Source organism: Bos javanicus, chromosome 2, assembly GCF_032452875.1.
Source record: "Bos javanicus breed banteng chromosome 2, ARS-OSU_banteng_1.0, whole genome shotgun sequence".
Classification (NCBI taxonomy): Eukaryota; Metazoa; Chordata; class Mammalia; order Artiodactyla; family Bovidae; genus Bos; species Bos javanicus.
The window spans coordinates 67,012,441-67,036,446 of NC_083869.1; the positions used below are offsets into that span (position 1 = coordinate 67,012,441).

Here is a 24,006-nt window from a genome sequence, read left to right on the forward strand (position 1 = left end):
CTGTGCAACCCCACAGACGGCAGCCCACCAGGCCCCACAGTCCCTGGGATTCTCCAGGCAAGAACACTGAAGTGGGTTGGCATTTCCTCCTCCAATGCATGAAAGTGAAAAGTGAAAGTGAAGGCGCTCAGTCGTGTCCGACTCTTAGTGACCCCATGGACTGCAGCCTACCAGGCTCCTCGGTCCATGGGATTTTCCAGGCAAGAGTACTAGAGTGGGGTGCCATTGCCTTCTCACCCTACAGTAATTCCTGTTACCCTCTTTTTGAATATCTTACCCAAAGACTAGTAAATCAGACAAATAAACTTGTTTAAAACGTGTGCAGAGGTTGCAAAGGAAAAAGAAAAATGCTCTGAGTTTGGGCATAATTCTAGAAGATTCTGTTGACCTTGTGGTAGTTTTGGCATTATATGGACAGGCTATAGAAATTTAAACTGTGTGAAGATGACAAACCTTTGTGTTCAGTTCAATATAAGTTTACCTAGTATGGCTCCTCCTCCCTCAAATTCAGTATAAGATTTATATACAAGGTGGGAAATAGATGTCCATAGGAGCTGCATTGCCAATATAACTCTTATGTCCAAATTCATTTTTTCCTATGAGTTCTCAGTACTAGAGGTTCAGTATTTTACAGCACATACTGTCTGCTCATGAGCAGTGGAAAATTTCAAGTTTATTTGGCTTTCACTTAATGTTTTGTAACTCAGCAATATCTGGCAAGCCTTTACCGATATCCAGCCTCAGCTGGATCAGATCAGAGGATTATGAAGATTACATAATTGCTACTGCTAAGCCACTTCAGTCGTGTCCGACTCTGGGCGACCCCATAGACAGCAGTCCACCAGGCTCCCCTGTCCTTGGGATTCTCCAGGCAAGAACACCCTAGTAGGTTGCCATTTCCTTCTCCAATGCATGAAAGTGAAAAGTGAAAGTTAAGTCACTCAGTCGTGTCTGACTCCTAGCAACCCCATGGACTGCAGCCTACCAGGCTCCTCCATGGGATTTTCCAGGCAAGGGTACTGGAGTGGGGTGCCATTGCCTTCTCCGGATTACATAATTCCTACATGTTAAATAGAAAAACATAAAATATTCTGAGACAATAGTAAGATAGAAAAAAGATATTTTCTTTGGATGATGCTGCTCAATAAATTATATAAAAATAAGTTCATAGGAGATTGTGAGAGAGCTTAATATTGAAATGGTAAGGAGAAGAATTATTTTTTTTCAAAGTATATTTCATCCACGACTTCTTTTACTTAAGCAAGGAGACTGATATCGATCCTCATCCACAACCCCTGCACACACACAAACTGTACCTCTGTGCCCAGTAAGCTTTTCTGCCCCCCATACAAATTACAGTTTAGTAGAAAAGGTAAAATGTCTTTTGTGGCAATTAGAATGCTGAGCAAGCTAATGTAGAATAAAGGCATAAATTGTGTAGTGAGGTATACACTAGAAGACATGTTAATGAAGAGTGTCTCTTTGAACTTGACTTAGGAAAGGATGTGAGAGGAGCTTAGCCCTAATCAATCAATTACAGTTGAGAAGATGGACAAATGAGTGGATCGCTTCTCCACAAGTAGGAGTAGGGAACCACAAAAGAGACTTCCATCCATCCTATGAGGCTATTTTGATGTCCTATCAATAGGATTAAATGCTCATATGAATACTACTGACTCAAAAAAAATGGCCAATTAATTGCTATTTCTCTAGTCATTGGTTTGTATAAACTGTGATATTTGTTAGTGATTTTCTCCACCTCCTCCACTGATGCATGTAGTTAATTGTTAAGCGCAAAATGATAAACATTACAAGAAAATACAGATAATTGATAGTAATTGAAAAATATCAAATATAACTCAACTAGAGAAGAATAAGGAAATTAAAATTTGAAGTATGCTTTCTAAAATTATGTGAATACATACTATAGAATCAATGGCAGGTGCTATACTTAATACCTAACCAAAAGGAATTAAAGTATTTCACAATTCTTATGAAAACATTAATAAGAATATAAAAGACTTAATATACTTGGATAACCCTAATAATAATAGCGTTAGAATGCCTCTTTTGGTTTTCCCTCTTTCTTTTTCTTTTCTCACTTCTCCTTAATCTCTTCTTAATCTTTCTCCTTTTTTGATTTGAATAAAGATACATGAAGCTAGTAAATATTTAGAATCGTAGGATAGACATCAAGAGACTCAGTTATCTTCCCAAATAGATACAGATGACGGATAGATAGATGAATACAAGGATATAAGAAGTAATCTATATCAATAGCAAACAACTCATCTAGGTTAATATGTTAAACAGCGTTAAACAGTGTTCAGTAATAAGAGATGTATTTTATGTGCCTCATTTCAATAGAGGTCACATCCCAAGATGCCCTGAACTATATTTGCAAAATCTAAACATAGAACTCTGGGACGAAAGGACTGGCTGGGAATCCAAAGACTTGGCCTCAATTTTCTTTGGAGATGGTAGAAGGAAAGTTGCCAGTGGTAGAAACTCAGTGGGTAGAGAAGAATGCCAGGGGCCCTTTAATGCTAGTGGATGGTCTGGAGCCTTCTCATTTGAATCTGAGACTAGACTATCTTTAGTTTTCAAGAGGAAAATTCATGAGGGAGTGTGAATCTAGCACGAAATCCTTAAAAATACACTGAGCATGGTGAAATTGTTAAAAACAGAAAAGAAAAGAAAGTAGGAATTCTCTCTGAAATTAGTCAAGATCTCAAGTTTTATCTTTCAATTTATAAAAGATTTCTCTGAAAGAGAAATGTTCTTTTTGCTGTTCTGGGAATTATATAAGGAAAGGAGTCAGGTAACCACTATGAAGTCTGAGTGTAGAAGTAATAATGTACTTTCCAAGAACAAAGATAAAGAGGTTATTTTGAATCATTAGAAAATCTAATCCTGTTTAGGAAGTCAGAAATATCAGAGATATCAGGTTCATAGACACATTACCTGAAAAGAACAAATAGTATGCCAATGTTTCTGAGTACTTTTCCACATCTGACAATCCTTCTGTCATTTGTGGACAACATCTGATTCAGGAAACATGATTTCATTTCTGAAGAAATAGGAAGATAAGGAAATAATTATCACAAAAAAAAGGAAGGTATTTTACATTAGTTCAGTTCAGTTCAGTTCAGTTCATTCACTCAGTCGTGTCCAACTCTTTGCGACCCCATGAATCGCAGCACACCAGGCCTCCCTGTCCATCACCAATTCCCGGAGTTCACTCAGACTCATGTCCATCGAGTCAGTGATGCCATCCAGCCATCTCATCCTCTGTCGTCCCCTTCTCCTCCTGCCCCCAATCCCTCCCAGCATCAGGGTCTTTTCCAATGAGTCAACTCTTCGCATGAGGTGGCCAAAGTACTGGAGTTTCAGCTTCAGCATCATTCCTTCCAAAGAACATCCAGGGCTGATCTCCTTTAGAATGGACTGGTTGAAAAAAAAAAAAAAAAAGAATGGACTGGTTGGATCTCCCTTCAGTCCAATTACTCTTAAAAATCAAATAAACACAAACCCCTTGTAAAGCAAGGATACTGAAGTGAGTAGCCATTCCCTTCTCAAGGGGATCTTCCTGACCCAGGGATCAAACCTGGGTCTCCTGCAGGCAGATTCTCCACTGTCTGAACCATCAGGGAAGTGTAAAGAATCTAGTAGGTAAAAATAACAGGTAATTGCCCCCACATTCTAGATGTTTTGGTGTTGTGATTCAGCTATACATTGGAGCGAAAATATTAAATGGGAAAATCATGTTCACTGCTTTCCTGTCTGAATACTCATGTATGTCACAGAAGGACTGTTGGGGATAAAGATTCGAGGTGTTTTAATGTAACAACCAAGAGGACTGTACAGTCCTGGTCTCAGTGCCAATGAGAAGTTTGTTAATATCTTCCTGTCTCCAGTGAGCAACAAGAATGACTGTCAGGATATTGCAACTCTGTCTGCTTCCACCAGAGATCATAATTGGGCTATGAATTTTTATAACAGGAAAGTCTTCGTATCATAGACAGAGACTAACAAGTTTAGTTAAATTAATGCCCACAGCATCTCAGAACAGGATGAGCTCTGTACATGGGTATCACTCAAATATGTAGTGACACTACTTCTTTTTCTTTCTTTTTTTATTAAAACATCTTTGTGATAGTTTACTGGTTAGAGCTTCTGTTAATAATATATGTCTTATTTCTGAGGATTGCTCAGCATCCTGGTCTTCTGCCCAGTGACATGATATGCACTTCGGGGAATTCAAGAAGCCAATTGAGGTGAATAGAGGTGATTTATAAATCGAAAGCAAATGATAGTAGAAGATGTGAACCAAAGCTATTTCTTGATCTGCGAAAAGCTAATTGGGCACATTTCAGGCTAGGTCTCAAAGGCGCAGCTCATGAACTCTGTCTTCCTGATGTTGTGCTCATTACAGACACTCAATAGAGAACTGGCTAATGCTAGAGAAATCCCCATCAAAGTGGCCTTAACGTGACACTGCAGATTTACTTCTGGAAAGAGAGAGAAGCAAAAAGAAGGGAGAGATTCCAGGCAACCAGCCATTACAGAGTCCTATTTGCCTTAAGTAATTGATCTGAAACTGAAGAGTTTGTCTCTAAAGGCTCTCTGGGCTTCACACATCCTCAAGGGACTTTGTCTTCCTCTAACTTTTCAGGGTTTAGCCAGCCTTTATTTGTTACTGTTGTTGTCAGAGGAAATGTGGGATTTTATAACCTTTGATATGGAAGACTGAATATAGCACACATGATCTAAATATTCTGGAAAAATCCATTTTTGCCACTAATGCTTAAAAATGTTAATGATAATCTTCAATGAATTTAATTATCTAAATCTCATGGCCTATGCTCAGTCATGTTAATCATTCTAGATAAAATGAAATGTATGAGTTGGTATCATACTTTTAAAGAATCAAATATCAAGGAAAGAAAGACACTGCAAATGTTCACAATGTCATATGTGAGAAAATTTGGGGGTGACTTGGAAAACTTAAATCAATATATTGAGGAAGCAGCTTAGTGAGTTATGTTTACATGGGAACCTGTAAGTAGGATTTGAGTCAGTAAAATTTTTCCAAAGCGAATAGAGGAGTCTGAATTCTAGAAATTTTCCTGAATAATATGGCCACATGTTGCAAGATTTGGATATTTATAACCCCAAATAGGAGAGATTTTGGTGGACAATCTCTTCAGTTTTTGCAGTTTTAAGACCCTGATTCCATTCCACAAAAACTGTAGGAAAACTTCCTTTATCATTGCCTGACTGTTATAAAATGAATGCTTGTCCATGAGTTAGCTCATTAAATATATGAAAAAGCTACTGAGAAATACTGTATAAATCTCTACAAAACTCTCCTTAATAAATCTGTTTTTTAGAGATGATACACTATAAAGAAATGAATTTTAATTTTCTGAATTCTAAAAATAGTATCAAGACAAGAATTGTCAGTGTACACATATGTGTAACTAGAGAGCCGGGGGAAGTTTGGTGGATATTAAGGGTCTTTTGTGAAGTAATTTACTTATCTATTGATTTTTTGTGTTATTTTTGTAAATACTTGTCTAAGATTTAAAAGTATGTAATGTAAACATTTTAACATTTCAATGATACATGTTTGCTCCATAAAATTAATATATTGTCATAGAAATTTATAGAGAAAGATGAGATCTTAGTGGTCGTGTGCTCTAAAGATTTTAATTATACCAGGTAAGGAAGCAGATCCATAAGTGACTTTCAGTTCAGTCACTCAGTCATGTCCGACTCTTTGCGACCCCATGGACTGCAGCATGCCAGGCTTCCCTGTCCATCACCAACTCCAAGAGCCTACTCAAACTCGTGTCCATCGTGTCAGTGATGCCATCCAATCATCTCATCCTCTGTAGTCCCCTTCTCCTCCTGCCTTCAATCTTTCCCAGCATCAGGGTCTTTTCCAATGAGTCAGTTCTTCGCATCAGGTAGCCAAAGTATTGGAGTTTCTCTTCCAATGAACATTCAGGACTCATTTCCTTTAGGATGGACTGGTTGGATCTCCTTGCTGAACAAGGGATTCTCAAGAGTCTTCTCTAACACCACAGCTCAAAAGCATCAATTCTTTGGCGCTCAGCTTTCTTTATAGTCCAACTCTCACATCCATTCATGACTACTGGAAAAACCATAACTTTGACTAGATGGACCTTTGTTGGCAAAGTAATGTCTCTGCTTTTTAATATGCTGTCTAGGTTGATCATAGCTTTTCTTCCAAGGAGCAAGTGTCTTTTAATATCACGGCTGCAGTCACCAACTGCAATGATTTTGAAGGCCAAAAAAATGTCTGTCACTGTTTCCATTGTTTCCCCATCTATTTGCCATGAAGTGATGGGACCGGGTGCCATGATCTTCATTTTCTGAATGTTGAGTTTTAAGCCAACTTTTCCACTCTCCTGTTTCACTTTCATCAAGAGGCTCTTTAATTCTTCGCTTTCTGTAATAAGGGTGGTGTCATCTGCATATCTGAGGTTATTGATATTTCTCCCAGCAATCTTGATTTCAGCTTGTGCTTCATCCAGCCTGGCATTTCACATGTTGTACTCTGCATATAAGTTAAATAAGCAGGGTAACAATATACAGTCTTGATGTACTTCTTTCCCAATTTGGAACCAGTCTGTTGTTCCATGTCCAGTTCTAACTGTAGCTTTCTTGACCTGCATACAGATTTCTCAGGAGGCAGGTCAGGTGGTCTGGTATTCCCATCTCTTTAAGAATTACTTCTGCCCATACCTCCATGCATGAACTAGGGCATGAGACTAGGGTAAGAACTACAATACGATCACACCTAGTCTGGCACAGGTCCTTTTGTCTACACTGCACTAGCTTTACATCTAATTGTGTGGTTTTAAAACTTTGTAGATGTTTGATTGTAAATCAGTGTTTTATGTCTTTATACGATAATGTAATCAGAAACCATACAACACTCAGCTTCAGACATTCTCTCAGAATATAAGCCTTTTTTTTCCCTTGACCAGTGGAATTTTTCCTTCAATAAAGAATAAAGTAGAAAATCCTATGTTGTAATTCAAGGACATCACATTTCAAAAAAATAGAGTATGTAAGTTGGAGACATTAGTTTACCTGTGCTGTGGTTAGTCATGTCTTTTCAACTCCCTTGAGTGTAGTAGCCTGCCAGGCTCCTCTGTTGGTGGGAATTCTCTAGGCAAGAATATTGGAGTGGGTTGCCATGCAAGGTGGATCTTCCCAACCTAGGGGATCAAATCCAGGTCTCCTGCATTGCTGGCAAATTCTCTATTGTCTGAGCCACCAGGGAAGCCCAGTTTATCTGTGATTAAATTTTAATTAATGCCCTTAACTTAGATCCCAACAGCTGTAAAATAATCCTCTTAGCTTAGACAAAATAAGGACCCACCAAAAAGACAAAGACTCAAATTAAATCAAAGAAGCTTTCCTTTAAAAAATGATATATGCACACAAATACACATACACGAAACATACAACTTATGTCTTGAATTGTGACCCAAGTGGATTTTATAGTGAATACTGATAATGGATGCAAATTGAACAGCTTAATTCAATCAAATAAGTAATCTTAAGTAGAATGAAGATAACTGCCTTGTCCTATGTGGCAGAAATCTTTGTATATAACTAAATTCCTGCAAGTCAGTTGTTCAATATAGAACCAAATGCAAAGGATGACACATTGAAATAATGAACAGAAGAGCAAAATATAAAGACAAAAACACTTTTTGAATAATAGAGCTCCCTTTCTCCCAAAACGTTATATGTAAGGGAAAATCTGTATTGTCAGTTTTAATGGCTAAATTGCCCAATAGCTATTTTACTACTGTTTCATTTAAAATTTTTGTTTTGTACTTTTACAACTAGCACAATTATTCCTATGAAAATGGTCCAACACACTATAATAGGCCACTCATAATATGTACTTCATTACCTGTTTTTTAAAAGCCAGTTTTCTCTCCATCCAAATACTACCTTTTTCTGTAGAGAAAGTCATTTTATTCTCTAATCTACTCAAATCTGGTGAACCTGGCTTTCTTAAAAAAAAAAAAAAAGAAAGAAAGAAAAAGCATATCTTAAAGGCACTATTGCTACAATTAATGCTTAGGATAAGTGTGACAATGCATACCTTAGGAACTAACAAGGCAGGATAAAAACGTTTTTTTATCCTACAACATTCCCTCAGCTGTGTGTATGTATGTGTGCCTGCGCGCTCAAGTGTTGACTATTTGCTGCGACACCATGGACTGTAGCCTGCCGGGCTGCTCTGTCCGTGGAATTTTCCAAGCAAGAATTGTGGAGCAGGTCGCCATTTCCTACTCCAGAGGATCTCCCCCCACCAGGGATCAAACCCAGGGTCATCTCTTGAGTTTGCTAGGAGGTGGCTTGTTCTTGGACCAAGTAACTCAGAAAAGGATGGAGTTTGTCCTTAGCTAGTAAAACATGAGTCAAGGCGACTCCCCTCCCCTTCCCCACGCATTTTCTAGGTCCCTTCTGCCGAAACCTCACAACTTGTGTTCTGAATCCAGTAATACCAGATAGTTGACTCCTCCCTTCCAGTCTCTGGCAAGAAATCTCCAACAACCAGTGCTTGAGACTCACGGGCTGCTTGTTGCCCATCTGCTCTGGGCGGGTCCTTTCTACTATCCCGGGAAATCCGCGTGCTAGCGCATTTGGATGAAACTGGAGGACTTTGTTTTCTTATACCCACAGGGATTCGGCTCCAAAAAGCTACATTGACTCATTGTTTTGTATCCATGCTCCAGGCTCCCAGTACTCACTAAAACGTAAACTTTGAAAGGGAGAGAAAGTTGTGTTGAGGAAGGGAACGGTGTAAACGGACTGAAAATTTGAGGATTTTTCTTCGTGTCCAGAGACAGAGAGAAAAAAGTAGGAGTACCAGAGTATCATTATTTTAATTCAACCTTTAGGAATTCCACTGGCATTATTAACCAACTAGCCGGGGAATCCAGGCTGGAGGCTAAAGGATCCCTGTCTATTGACTCAAATCAGAAGACCGGTGGTAATCAGTCTACGACAACCTCTTCGGTCCCGATAGGTGTTGGTGCCCGGGATGGGGCTCTCGACCGACAGTACCCCTCTGCCCCCTGGCTTCTCGGAGCGCTGGAGCATGCCCAGTGACAGCGCAGGAGCCACCGAGGGCTTTGCAAGCGCGCACTCCGCTTCTCCGGGTTTTAGCAGGAGCCCGCGGGGGGCGGGAGGGGGTGAGGGGACCCGCGGAGCTGGGCAGCCTCCGCCGCGCGTGTGGGGAGCTCGCGCCAGGCGCAGTGCTCTCGCCCGCTTTGCAGTTGCTCCAGAGATGCTGGCGCGCGGCTCCCGGCTGCTCCACCTGGCGAGCTGAGCTCTGCGCGGGGAGCCCCCGGGGGCTGGCGGGGGGCGCAGACTGCGGTGGAAGGCGAGCCGGGCTCCTCCGGGACTGCGAGACAACGCTCCAGCACTGTCAGGTGCCGCTCTCCAGCCGCTCGCCGCTCCGCTAACTTGTCACTTGGTGGTGTCCGCTCTCCAGGGCTGTCTACGCCTTGGGGTGGTGGGGTGGTGGTGGGGGGCGGGGGGAGTGGGGAGTTAGAGGGTCTGCGGTGGCCGAAGGAGGGATCCTGCGAGGGGGAGCTTGCCTGGTGCCGCTCCTCTTCCCCTCCCCATCGCTCCCCTCCCCCCACCCCGTCGCTGCCGCTTTGCCTTCCGCCAATTCGGAGAGCATCGGGAGCCTGTGACATGCAATCCCTGCCAAGTGACGGTCCCCGAGTCTGAAGTGCCCGCGAGGAAGTGAGCGCCAACACGGGCCGCGGGCGATGACAGCCATGAAGCAGGAGCAACAGCCCACCCCAGGGGCCAGGGCGAGCCAGGCGCAGCCGGCGGACCAGGTGAGAGTTGGCAGCTGCGGCCAGGCCCTCCCAGGAAGGGAGACTCCAACCCGCGCTTCCCCCGCCCCTCCTCCAGGGCTCAGCTCCCACGCCTCCTTCTCCCCACCCACCCCCGCCCCAGTTCCAGGCTCTCCTCAGCTCATCCATGGACTCTGCACGAAGTTAGAGCCTCCGAGTGCGCTCCGGGGCCGGGCGAGAGGATGCGCAAGGTGGAGAGCCGCGGGGAAGGGGGCAGAGAGGTAAAGGAGGGGTGGCCTGGGCAACCCCTCGGGCCGGCCCCCGACGGAGGGGAGGTGGCCGGGGCCAAGAAATGGGGACCTCTTGGCTCCTATTGAAGCACGTTGGAGGAATTGCTGCTCTCTTGGAGGCTTCCACTTGCTGGGTTCGAACCCTGTTTTCACGTAGCTGAGACCAAAGCTTACCCGAGTAGGCAGATGACCTTTAGGCCATCAGAGTACTTCCTTTCCTTTCTGTTTTCCTTTGAGGAGACCGGGACGGGGGTGGGGGTGAGGGACGCAAAATGGGGGAAGAGGGTGTACCACGCATCTGTTGTCTGCTTGGAACCGAGCTTGGAGCAAAAAGGCATGATTAGGTGGAACTGGGAAGATAGTGGCTTTAGTGATTTGTTGAGTCCAGATGTGTTGTTTCTGCAGAAATGAGGGGGTGCGCTGTGCTGGCTGAGGGTAATTTTAGTCCGTTTTCTGTCTTTCCTCTCTGGTCACCCCGTTTTGTTTCGGTCTTTAGGAATCTGTAGCATAACCATACGGTGAATCTCCATCTCGTCTCTGTCCCTGGGTTGGGGTGACTCGTGAGTTCGGTGTCGTCTTTTCCCAAAGTTGGAGGGTCGGGAGCGCCGAGGTGCCCTGGCCGAGAGGAGGGAGGCTGTCACGTTTACTCATTTAGAGAGTCTGAACCAAGAGGGTTGTACTTAGGTCTGCGGATAACCACGGAGCTGGAGGATGGAGGCGCCGGGGTCCAGAGGTGGTCTCTCTGCCCCGAGCGCACTATTGAAGGCCTCTCAAAGCATTTCTGGCGGAGACACTTCGAGCTCATTGCTAGAAGTGGATGAAGGGGGTGCAAACAGCGAGGCTACAGTAGGGCTCAGCTCTTCGCATATTTTAAGCATTGAGGAGTTAGTGAAGGGGAGCTGTCCGCTCAGAGTGGTGGGAGGCAGAGGGGGCGACTCTAGGGCTGCCGTTATTAATGTTCTAGTCCTGGCTGTCGCTCCTGGCTAGTGGCCTCTCTTTCGCCCTTCCCCCACCCTTCTCATTTTGCTCACATATGTTTCACATAGGTGGTGAGGATTACTCAGACTTAAAGCCCCCTCCCTTTACTGAGATGGATGTTGCAGTTTTTATAAAGCACTTGTTTTCTTAAACCATTCTTTTTGCTCCTTACCCTGAGAAAAGTATGAAAATATTAAAACATGTATATAACCTGTCCTTTCTCCTTGTATCTCTTTTCCCTGCTCCCTCCAGCACACATCACAAGGTAGCAACGGGTTATCTGATTATAAAAATAATTTCAGGAGAGGAGCATGGATTTAACATCCTCTTTCAGGCTGACAGCTCTTAAATTTCATTAATAAGCCACTGAGCCTCTCTACTGCACTTGGAATGATACTACCAATAAGAATGATTAGCCAGGTGAGAGTTTCCACATGAAATCTTTACTCACTAACCTGTGACACCAGCTGGTTACTTGAGGCTCTGCAAACAGTTCAGTGATGGTGGAGGTGGGGAGGAAGAAGCAGAGGATACAGAAGCTGAAAATGTTTATGTAAATAGTGGACAAGCTGTATATCCACAGCAAAGCCTTTTTTCAGAACTAATCTGGTACTTAAAATTCACATGAAGACAGAGACTCAAGCTTGAATCTGTTGTTAGTGTGCATTTTTGCTTATGCCACTTCAAATAGTCAGGGAGTGGCCATTTGTAGAACTCATGTTTTAATTGAGTTTTTTTTAAGTGCCTTTCTGAGCACTGATGTGATTTTACAATGTCAATGGTATGCATATTACACTTGAGCTAAAATGAAAGAGATTGATTTCTCAAGGGAAAGGAAAGGAAGACTGAAATATACATGGCAGCACCCCACTGGGAGTTTTCCAGGCAATCCCAGAATATACCTATGTGTAGTCTATTCTTTGTCTAAAGCTTGACATACAAAATGATGAGCAGATGATGTGGACAATTGCTGTGATGGCTTAAACTATTTCTTTTAAGAGTCTAGGTTTTTTATTAATAGTATTAGTCATTGTGATTTAATTCTGCAGTTGTTAGGTAACTCTCATGTGGCCCCAGATACAATACCTCCATATAGACAAGATCGATTGTTCAAGTTTCTGTGATCTTTCCGGAAAAAAAAAAAAAAGATTCACAAAATTAAAAGTGTAGCTTTATGAAATCCTACTTAATGGTTTAATAGGAGGCATGTTCCAGTAAGTCACTTGCTAGGTGTTGATTTTGAGTGATTTAAGCTTTTGAATATTGCCAGAAAGGTCTTTTGCTTTTTGTGGTAGTGATTATTATGAAACCTCAAAGATGCCTTGTCCAGAGGCCATCAAATACCCATTTCTACGAACAGCATCATGGAAGACCAGAGTCTTTCTTCTCCGTGAGATGGTTATGAACCACATAATTTAATTGTTGTTGTGGCCTTTTAGAGAGTTCGGCGTCCCTATTTCACCTTATCTACTACTGTCTTCTAGCGTAGGGTGCCATGACCAGAGGTAGCCCCTCCTCTGGGAGCAGATGCAACAAGAGTAACAGGGACTGCATATTTTTATTACTGTTCTGAATCATTGGAGATATTTTCATCATCTCAGTAGTCTTGCCTTTAAAGCTTCATTGATTAAATAAATGTTTACAACAGTTACTTCTGTTGTTTTTATAACACTCCACATTTACAAAATGTCTAAAAATAAATGCTTAGCTGTGGGTAGAAGCAGTCATTCCCACTTAACGTAATCAATATCCATTTTACATCAGGGAATACATAATCTTGAGTGGCTAGTTGTAACTTATTATTGGATTTGGAAATCTCTTCCTGTGTGCTTGCCATGTGCTGAGTACTGTCCTCTGGGTTGATAAGGTAACACTCACTGAATGCATTTTCCTACTTGATCCTCAAAGCTGACAATTTTTAAGTTAGGTCTTGTTATTATTCCTAGTGTAGGAATGAGAACAGAGAATTCTCTCAAGTAACTAAACAACTTGATCAACCTTGTCTTCATAAGTGGTACAGATGAGACATAGTCCTAGTCTATGGCAGTTAAAAAAATAAGCTCTTTTAACTCTAAAGCTCCATCTTCTAACCTTTACACAATTACAGTTCAACACCCTTCTACTGGCATAATGCAGAAGAATTGCAAATATTACATATGCATGTGTATAAATTTACCTTGAATATAAAATAGGTAAAGATTTTGTTTAACTCTTCAACTGTAAATGTAAATAATAAATCTTGAAATTAAAAAATTAGGTTAGTATCTCTTAAAATAATATAAAACCAGATATATCCTGATAAGTACATAGGAACTTAAAAAAAATATTTCTATCATTTGCCCTTGGTAGTGGTAAGACTTTCGAGGCTTCTTAAACATACCTTTTTATAGTTAGACCTGGTTTAGAATTTGCTCAAGTTGCCACCAGGTGGCACCCTTCTGCTGAGTCCAATGGGTAAAAATATTTTCTAAAATGTTTGATAGGTCTCTCAGCTCCAAAAAACCAAACCCAACAACAAAAAAGCAAACAAACAAACAAAAAAATTAAACAAGAAAAAAAACGATAACCTTATTTCCTGAAGTATGACTAAAAAGTGTATTTTTATAAACAACTGTTTGGCTGCAGAGGCAGCATTAGTTATGCATAAAAAATCAACAACAACAGTAAAACTCATTCTAGTAGAAATCCACTCTCTTACTCTCTTACATAACAGCCTATTAATGAAATAGTTCATGAACAAAATTGGGGTTAAATAGATAATACGTAAAATGCCTTTTGTAAAATATTAGGGTACTTTTGACTTTTAGGTGATATTAACCTAAAGTTTTCACAAAGAAATTAGGATCCAGTATTTTTACTTCCACTTTGGTCAACAAACCTGATTAAAAATTTCAAATGAATACTTAATGAATTCATAAAAAAGTTATTCTTCCCTAATACATAAACATGTCATAATTTAGTTTATATTGTTTTTAACACAGAACGTCAAAGAAAGCTTTTAGAAATCATGTTAAGAAACTTTAACAGAAAATGTATTACTTCTCAACATTCAATATAAAATACATAGTATCTTATTGGTGGAAGAATTCTGTATCATTTGGTTATAAAAGACATTTGATACAGGTGCTATGTAGAAGTTTTTATAACTTGTTGTTCAGTCACCAAGTTATATCTGACTCTTTGTGACCCCATGGACTGCAGCATGCCAGGCCTCTCTATCTCTCACCATCTCCCGGAGTTTGCCCAAGTTCATGTCCATTGAATCAATGATGCCATCCATAACTTAGGAGATATATACATCCTAAAATGAAAGAAAGAAAGTGAAGTTGCTCAGTCGTGTCCGACTCTTTGCGACCCCATGGACACCAGGCTCTTCCGTCCATGGGATTTTCTAGGCAAGAGTACTGGAGTGGGTTGCCATTTCCTTCTCCAGGGAATCTTCCTGACCCAGGGATCGCACCCAGGTCTCCCACATTGTAGACAGAAGCTTTACCATCTGAGCCACCAGGGAAGTCCTATCATCCCTTAATTTCTTATTACATATATTATATATATATGTCTTACTGCAAATATGTACAACATTTTATCTGCTGAGTTTAGAACACACCACAAAACGTTCCTTGCTTATAAGCTTCTGATCTCTCTGTTTATTTGAAAGACTGAGCATATTGCACATTTAAGAAAGATTAAAGTATATAAAAACAAGTTAAATAAAATTGTATTATTAAATATTAATGCTGCATTATCTTATGAAGAGCGTTATATTGGAAACAAAACACTAGAACCAATTTCTCCTAGTCTAAGTAAAATTAAAATTATTTTCAAACTTTGGTTTCTTGGACCATTTATGATTATGTTTTAGACTTTTAGTACTTATAGACACATTTTAAATTTATTTATAGGGTATCATGTAGCATGCATGGCATGCTGAGTTCCTTCAGCTGTGTCCAACTCTTTGTGACCCTGTGGACTGACTATAGCCCTCAGGCTCCTCTGTCCATGGGATTCTCCAGGCAAGAATACTGGAGTGGGTTGCCATGTGCTCCTCCAGGGGACCTTCCCAACCCAGGGATTGAACCTAAATCTTGTATCTCCTCCATTGTGGGCTGGTTCTTTACCATTAGCACTGCTACAAAGCTAGGATGCTGCAACTAGGACTGTGAGTTTTTGTGCCATCAACCGGAGTATTTATTTACCACTATCTATATATTATGCACTGGAAAGCTCAGATTCAAATTCATATCTCAGCTCTGATAGTCATTGCTGTGTTTTGGTAGCAAGATAAGTCATTTTCTGTATTTCATCTGTGAATGGAGGTGGCTATAGATCCTATACCTGATTGTTGTAAGGACTGAATGAAATAATAAGTAAAAGCTTTTGAAAAATGCTTATCTCATACAAAGTGCTTTCATTACATGTATAGTTTGGGAACAGGAACCCAGGGAGGAAGAAACTTAGAGGATCATTGAGTCATGTACAGCTGCTATATCATTTTAGTATTTTCCAGAATATTGCATTAATTAGTACACATATGTATGTGATTACATATGAGTTTTCACATGCATAAAAATATTTTAATGATGTAGTAAATATTACTGAGTTAGGCATTGAGTTGGCAGAAATGCAGACTTTACAATATTTCATAACATCCTTATTTCCACTCAATGAAAACTCACTTCTCTACCAAAATTGAAAAAGACACATGTACCCAAATTTTCATTGCAGCTCTGTTAACAATACCTAGGACATGGAAGCAACCTATATGTCTATTGACAGAGGAATGGATAAAGAAGCTATGGTACATATATACAATGGAATATTACTCAGCCATAAAAAGGAACACATTTGAGTCAGTCCTAATGAGGTGGATGAACCTAGAGCCTATTATACAGAACGAAGTAAGTCAGAAAGAGAAAAGCAATTATTGTATATTAGTGTATATATATAGAACCTAGAAAGAGGGTACTGATGAACCTATTTGCAAGGCAGCAGTGGAGACACAGACATTGAGAACAGACTTATGAACATGGCTTGGGTGGGGTGGGCTGTATAGAGTTACATGGAAACATACATTACCATATGTATAATAGATAGCCAAAGGGAATGTGCTGTATGAATCAGGAAACTCAAACAGGACTCAGTAATAACCTAGAGGACTGGGATGGGGAGGGAGGTAGAAGGTATGTTCAATTGGGAGGGGACATGGGTAAACCTATGGCTGATTCATGTTGATGTTTGGTAGAAACCAATGCAATACTATAAGGCAGTTATCCTTCAAATAAGATTAAACAAACAAAAATTAAAAAAGCCTCACTTCTTTACTGTCCTACTCTATAAGAGGCCATGCTAAAAGTAAACATTGGTTAAGTCTCACTGCTGCTGCTGCTGCTGCTGCTAAGTCGCTTCAGTCGTGTCTGACTCTGCGCGACCCCATAGATGGCAGCCCACCAGGCTCCTCCATCCCTGGGATTCCCCAGGCAAGAACACCGGAGTGGATTGCCATTTCCTTCTCCAAGGAATTAGCTGCTGAACATGCATATTGTTTTCAATGTACTTATATTGGTAATAAGCATGGAGAAGGAGAAAAGAGGGGTGTGGCTTACAGAAATATCTCAGGAGATGAGATTTTAGTTTTGGAACAGGAAAATGTGCATCGCAAGTGGAGTCCCCTGAGGAGCCCAGGGTGGGTGTGCCTACTATCATTGGGAGTGAGACTAAGTAACCCAGTATTGGGCTCAGATAATTTGAAATATTTTTACACACACTTTTTTTTTTTTTTAACAGCTATTCCATTGCAATATTTAAATATACACAACATTTTTGATGTCTGACTATTAAAGTTACCTCCATGTATTTTCATGCTTTTTGAGTGACTCTGTGGGTTCTAATCAAGTTAATATCTTACTGAAACATTTTAATGGGGATAAGTACTAAAATATGTGTCAACCAGGAAAGGGTGGAGCTCTCCCTACTTGAAGACCTCTAAAAGCTCCAAAAGAGCAAAAATAAATAGTGGAGGAAACATAAACTTCTTCATAAACACATCTTCATATAAAGTTAGAAATACTTCAGTGAAAAGTGTATGCTGCCTCTCCTTGAGAAGTCATATAGTTCAGTACTGATTATTTCCAGCTCAGTCTTGTGTTAAAACTTGTACTTGACCTGGTCTACAAGCTTTTTGGCAATAGCCAACCTCTGTTTACTTTTCTCCATCTAGACAACACATGTTTTCCAAGGCTTTTAAAATGTGTGCCTACCATTCCCCTACCTGGTAGATATTCTTTTTTTTTTTTGATATTCTTATCATTTATTATGTATTCACTAAAAGAAGGCTTGTCATTTCCAGGGTAAGAGAGGAAGCTGGGGAGTAGGCTCAGTAGGGAGAATGGGACATTTAAGAGAGACTTCATCTATTATTCATTCATTTTCCTTAAACTGCCCTAAATTCCTAAGCTTTCTGACATACTTGTATGTTATGGTAAATATAACACCCAGCCGCCAGACCAAATGCAGAAAACTGGCTTCTATCCGAAGCTGATAGAAAAAACATTTTATTTCAAACTGTAATTGATGTTAACAGCACTCTTGGTAATGTCTTCTACATAATAGAAAATTATTTTCATTTTCTTTTCAAGTTTGTTCATCCCATGGTTTATTTCAGAATTGTTAAAGCATTAATAATGTTTAAACCAATTTGCAGATAATATGCTTTTTCCCACTAACCAGAACAGCATCTTCTGCAATATATTTTGGAATTGCCAAATGATTCTCAGATTAATTATATTTTGGAGAAGAAGGTGACATTATGTAGGGTTGAAAACAGAGTCCAACAATTTCAGACTGAATCTTTCTTTTGCCATTTGCTGTGCAATGTAGAGCAAATGATTTAACCCCTCTGAAACCTGTTCTTCTCTTTAAAGGAAGGGGATGGGGAGAAAGCAGCAAGGATTAGTGACAATCCATGTGAAGAGGCTTGCTTAACTTCTGTCCCAGGGTAAAACTTAGGGCATATTGGGTTGGCCAGAAAGTTTGTTCAGGTTTTCTGGTAACAGCTTATGGAAAAGCCTAAATGAACTTTGCTGGTCAACTCCATATTTTTATTCTTATTGTCACTATGTGTCTAAATTATCTGAGAAGATTATTGTGTTTTTTTGCAAGGGTAATTTTGTATTTACATTAATGAAAATACTAAACTTGATGAAAGTGAAAGAGGAGAGTGAAAAAGTTGGCTTAAAGCTCATCATTCAGAAAACGAAGATCATGGCATCTGGTCCCATCACTTCATGGCAAATAGATGGGGAAACAGTGGAAACAGTGTCAGACTTTATTTTTGGGGCTCCAAAATCACTGCAGATGATGACTGTAGCCATGAAATTAAAAGACGCTTACTCCTTGGAAGGAAAGTTATGTCCAACCTAGATAGCATATTGAAAAGCAGAGACATAACTTTGCCAACAAAGGTCCGTCTAGTCAAGGCTATGGTTTTTCCTGTGGTCATGTATGGATGGATATGAGAGTTGGACTGTGAAGAAGGCTGAGCGCCGAAGAATTGATGCTTTTGAACTGTGGTGTTGGAGAAGACTCTTGAGAGTCCCTTGGACTGCAAGGAGATCCAACCAGTCCATTCTGAAGGAGATCAGCCCTGGGATTTCTTTGGAAGCAATGATGCTAAAGCTGAAACTCCAGTACTTTGGCCACCTCATGCGAAGAGTTGACTCATTGGAAAAGACTCTGATGCTGGGAGGGATTGAGGGCAGGAGGAGAAGGGGACGACAGAGGATGAGATGGCTGGATAGCATCACTGACTCGATGGACATGAGTCTGAGTGAACTCCGGGAGTTGGTGATGGACAGGGAGGCCTAGTGTGCTGCAATTCATGGGGTCGCAAAGAGTCGGACATGACTGAGCAACTGAACTGAACTGAACTGAAGCATATGTGTGTGTGTGTGTGTGTGTGTGTGTGTGTGTGTGTGTGTGTGTACATTACCATGGGCTTCCCAGGTGGCTCATGGGTAAAGAATCCACCTGCAATGCAGGAGGTGTGGATTTGATTCCTAGGTAGGGAAGATCGCCTGGAAGAGGGAATGGCAACCTATTCCATTGCCTGGAGAATCCCATGGACAGAAGAGCTTGGTGGGCTCTGTTCCATAGGGTCATACACACACTCACACAAATGATCTTAATATGCTAAGTAATTACAGTTGATTTATTATAAGGCATTCAGTAAAAATTTATAACAACCCGACTGATTTGTACTATTTTCAGCTGCTTAACTGTTTAGGATCTTCTTTGAAGTGATCATGGTTTAATATTCTCTTTCCAGAAGTTTGGTTTCCAGAAATGACTGAATTTCCTTAGAAATTCTTTGCATGTGGGAACTGATGATATGTTGAGTTGAAATTTAAGAAAAGTGCATAATCAAAAGTGACTTCAGATCTGGGAGAGCCAAATCAAGTCATCTATATATTCTCCAGCCAAGTTGTATGTTATCTGACTTGAATATTATTGTAATTTATCATACTTATCGATTTTTCTCAGGTCAGTGCAAAAACCTATGTGTCAGGTTACAAGACAGCAAATGAAGAAAAGTGAGGAAACAAGCCATTTTTATTATCTTTATCCCCAACCCCCTTTTAAGATCTAAATACAGATTCGATTTTTTTCTTCTGTATGAAAGTCTCTGCTCTGAAAACCTAAATATGACAAATCTGAGGTATATTTTTGAGAAACTGAATAGAAAGCTCTCCTGCAATTTATTTTCAAATAATGGGCCAGAGAGACCACTCAAAGTTGCATTAATAAGGCTTATACAAGGTAGAAACAGGCCTTTTCTGTTATTGATATGTGATTTTAGTTTTTGCAAGAGTAATGGGTAAGTGAAAATTCTGGTACTCATGATTCCATTAATCACATCTCACCTCCAGGAAAGGTTTTAATATGTGTTAATGAATGCAAGACATGGATTTTTTTTTTCATTTCACATATTTTGAAACAAATGCTAGAACTTTCTTTCTTTTTTTTTTTTTTTAACAAAACAACCCTTTAAATCAGTGTTTTATGAACTTGCATAATGATTCTTCTCACTTAGACACAGAATACAGGATTACGAATCAAGATACCTTTGGAATAGAGGTCAAAACTATCTTTTCACAAAGAAAAATCTGAAATTCATGAAGAATGTCTCAAATGTAGAAATAGGTCATTTGTTTGGCTATGTTGGCATGTAATTTACATTTCCTGGGATTTATGAATTTATGAATAGATTTTCTATCTACTCCATTAGCTTTTAGAGATTTTAAGGGAAAAGACTATGCATTTCACTGTTTGTTTCCTCTTAGAATACTATGAAGAGTGTTTTTAAGATATAAAGAAAGCATATTTTGAAGGTATCTTCATAAAGTTGTTCCTTTTCCCTGATCCTATGAATTAAGTGGTTTTCATTTCTTGACAAGTCATGTTGGCAGTGATAGATAGGTGTGAATTGAACCTGGAGCTGAAATGAAGAGACTCACCCTCATATTATTATTGCAAATGGGATTTACCCAACATTAGTGCCAGAGTGGCATTATGGGTGGTTTCTTTTGCATCTGTCACTCCTTACAAATGTCTGTTTGCACACAGAATCAGAGCTTGTTATGTTACAGGATGGTCCCTTTGATTTCCTGTGTTTCCCTTTGCATCTGTGCCGTCTCTAAATCCAAATCCAGTTTTTTCTGCCTTTCTGTATTTCTGAGATCCAGTTTCTTTCCAAGACTAATTCCTTGAGTCTAGACAACTGCAATGTCCATAGTGACCTTGCTTTTCCAGATTCTTCCATCAAATAGCCATAAAGTCATCGATGATAACATTTTGAGAAACTCTCCTTGTCTTTGTTTTCAAATCAGGAGACAGTCAATGTAGAGGTGAGTGTCCTGTTTCAGATCACACCATTGGTTAGAATCGGAAGCAATACTTGATTTGGGGTCTTTCACTTATGTGCATTTTTCGTGTGTCATGCCACCAGAGTCAGTTATTGATATAGAGTCTCTGGTGATTTTTTGGTGGCACAGACACCTTCCTTAGCATTTGACATCAGAGTAAAATTTTTTTTTTAAATTAGTGTTCTTAAAGGCTTTGAATCTGTAGGTAAAACTCTTTGATATTTCTTGGTTTCTCCATTGTGATGTGCTGGTTCTAGGCCAGTGGTCTTTAGACTCTTGGCACCTGGCCACAAAACCATGGAACCATATAAGCATCTTCTCCAACTAGCTGTGGCAAGAGAGCACCTCAATGCCATAAAGCCATCATGAAAATAATCTGTGAGGTGCACTGTTCCAAGGAAATGATAGCAACTCTCACCATACGTGAAGACATGGGCATTCTTAGACCTCTCCTCTTCTCCTCAGCATAAAAGGGGACCCATTGATCTTTACACTCAGCACTTGAAATTGCAATTCAATGATGAATAGACAAGTGATTGGATGAGTCCCTTCTTGTGAATGGAGGGATGCACCCAGGTGCTCTAGAAAGCATCAAGGTGAATTTTAGAGCTTTCTCTGGAAGTTAGTAGAAATAACAGGCTTCTGATTTGCTGGAGTTCTTGGAAAACAGAACCATTTCTAGAGGATGTAGTAATTTTGTCAGTGTCCCACGTTTCAGTACTAGATCAGAGGAACTTTTATATGCTAAATATATAGGAAGCAGTTTTGACATGTGAACTACTTTGAACCAGTTTGACAAGTAGTTTTGTGTGAACATTTACACAAAATTCTTGTTAGTGGAAAGAACAATGGCTTTCTATTCATTTGATGATGTCATGCATACTTATCTTTGTGACCCCATGACTATAGCCCACCAGGCTCCTCTGTCCATGGGATTCTCCAGGCAGGAAAACTACAGCAGGTTGCCATTTCCTCCTCCAGGGGATCTTCCCACCCCAGGGATAGAACCCACACCTCTCTTGCATTAGCAGGTGGGTTCTTTACCACAGAGCCATCTGGGAAGTTACAACCTCAGTTTAAACTCTACTAACTAGTTTGAGCAAGTTACCTAGTCTCTTTCTGAATTTAATATTTCATCTGAAATGGTATGATGCTTACCTTGCTGAATTGTTCTGAAGATTAGCAATGAGATAGGTTTATTAATCAGGGGATGATGAAAATGACTGTGCTTGTATTGTTGTTAATGTATATTGGGTACTGGAGAAGACTCTTGAGAGTTCCTTGGACAGCAAGGAGATCAAACCAGTCCATCCTAAAGGAAGTCAGCTCTGAATATTCATTGGAAGGATGGGTACTGAAGCTCCAATACTTTGGCCACCTGATGTGAAAAGCCAACTCTTTGGAAAAGATCCTGATGCTGGAAAAGATTGAGGGCAGGAGGAGAAGGGGGTGACAGAGTATGAGATGGTTGGATGGCATCATCGACTCAATGGACATGACTGAGAGTAAACTCCAGGAGACAGAGGAGGACAGGGAAGCCTGGTGTGCTGCAGTTTATGGTGTCACAAAGAGTTGGACATGACTGAATGTTGAACAACAACAACTACCAGAGAAAGGCAAAGGGATGGGGCGTCAGGCTTCCGATGGACTGGAGGCTCTGGCTTCATCTTTTTTCTCTGTTACTTTGACTAAACTTCAGAGCACATTTAATATTGAGACTTTTTTTTTTTTTTTTGACATGGAGACTATATGGGTTCAACTTGGCTCCAAAGCAAAGATGGATTAGGTGTTGGTTAGTAAAATATCCATTTATTTTTAGATTCTTTATAAATGCAGAAAAATCAACAATGTTTGCATTCTGAAGGTGGAGAACTGAGTATGGATTTGCCTTTCCTGATTTTTTCCCCTCCATTCCATGGTTAAATATCCTACTCATACTTATGATACATTCTACATTTGGAATGCTGTTTCATTCCTATTCAGAGCTGAGAGCTGTAATGGCGAATCTAAAAAAACTAATATAGAATCACAGATGGTGCAAATATTTGAAAATAGGTAAATACAATCTAGGATTAGCTGTTTGGGCTCAGAAATGTCAGCTTCGTATTGCTTATTGGTCACACAAGACAGTTTTAGCTAAGGGGAAATCCAGGACAAAAGCATCATGGTATAAAATTTCTGGTTTGGAGCTATGCAGTATAACAAGCCCATGATTATTACATAAACTCCAGAATGAGTCTCTATATAGCTAGAAAAGGTGTTTTAGACAGGTCACAAAGTACCAAGAGGTTATATATATGATAAAAATTAAGTAAATATAATAGCATGGAACTGCTATCATTAATATCTGCTAAATTACATTTAAAGCCAATTTTTGAGGAGAAAATATCCATTCTTATAGAAATGCTGCAGTTTCACAGTACATGACCTGAGCATGGGAACTACTAGATTGCCAGCATAAAATCTGTAGATGGTAGTTATTAGTAGTAAGTGCTGTGTGTCCCTATTTCTGACTGAGAGTTTTAAGCAATATAATTTGTTTTTCTTTCACTTTTTTCCCCTATTACAGATAAGATTCTTTTAAAAGTTTCTTAGAATTAACTATGGTGATTGTGTTACCTGATTAACTGACAAGACAACTGAGAATGATATAGGCTAACTTGTTAAAGGTTGTAACCACTGATGAATTTAGAAACCAGAGTAGTTTAGTAATTAGAGGTCCTCTCTTCCAGTTTGGGAGTTGGTAGGTGACTCACTCAATCATGGGATCATAGAAGCCATGTCTGGTTGTCTGTGTTGTTGTCAGATGAAGTAAAAGAGGGTGAGAATTAATGGGAAGGTTCCAGCTGGTTTAGGTTTTTTTCTTTTACTTAAAAATTTTTTTTCTAGGCAGTAAGTTTAATAAGATTAAATCTATTATATATTGATCCTATCTGGAAGCATCAAGGAGCA

The 24,006-nt window shown here is 40.0% G+C and overlaps 1 protein-coding gene across 3 annotated transcripts in view; it reads left to right on the forward strand.

Moving 5' to 3' along the window:
• Positions 1-9,827: 9,827 nt before the first annotated feature.
• The window catches only part of DPP10 (dipeptidyl peptidase like 10), an 811,290-nt gene continuing 797,111 nt past the window's right edge, over positions 9,828-24,006 (forward strand). For 2 of the 3 annotated variants that reach the window (XM_061439625.1, XM_061439633.1), the window contains exon 1: positions 9,828-9,908. In XM_061439625.1, coding sequence (XP_061295609.1) covers positions 9,837-9,908 — 72 coding nt within the window. In that variant the 5' untranslated portion in view covers positions 9,828-9,836. Of the gene's footprint in view, positions 9,909-10,023; positions 10,148-24,006 lie in introns of those variants that run through there. The other variant, XM_061439629.1, reaches the window with a different exon arrangement.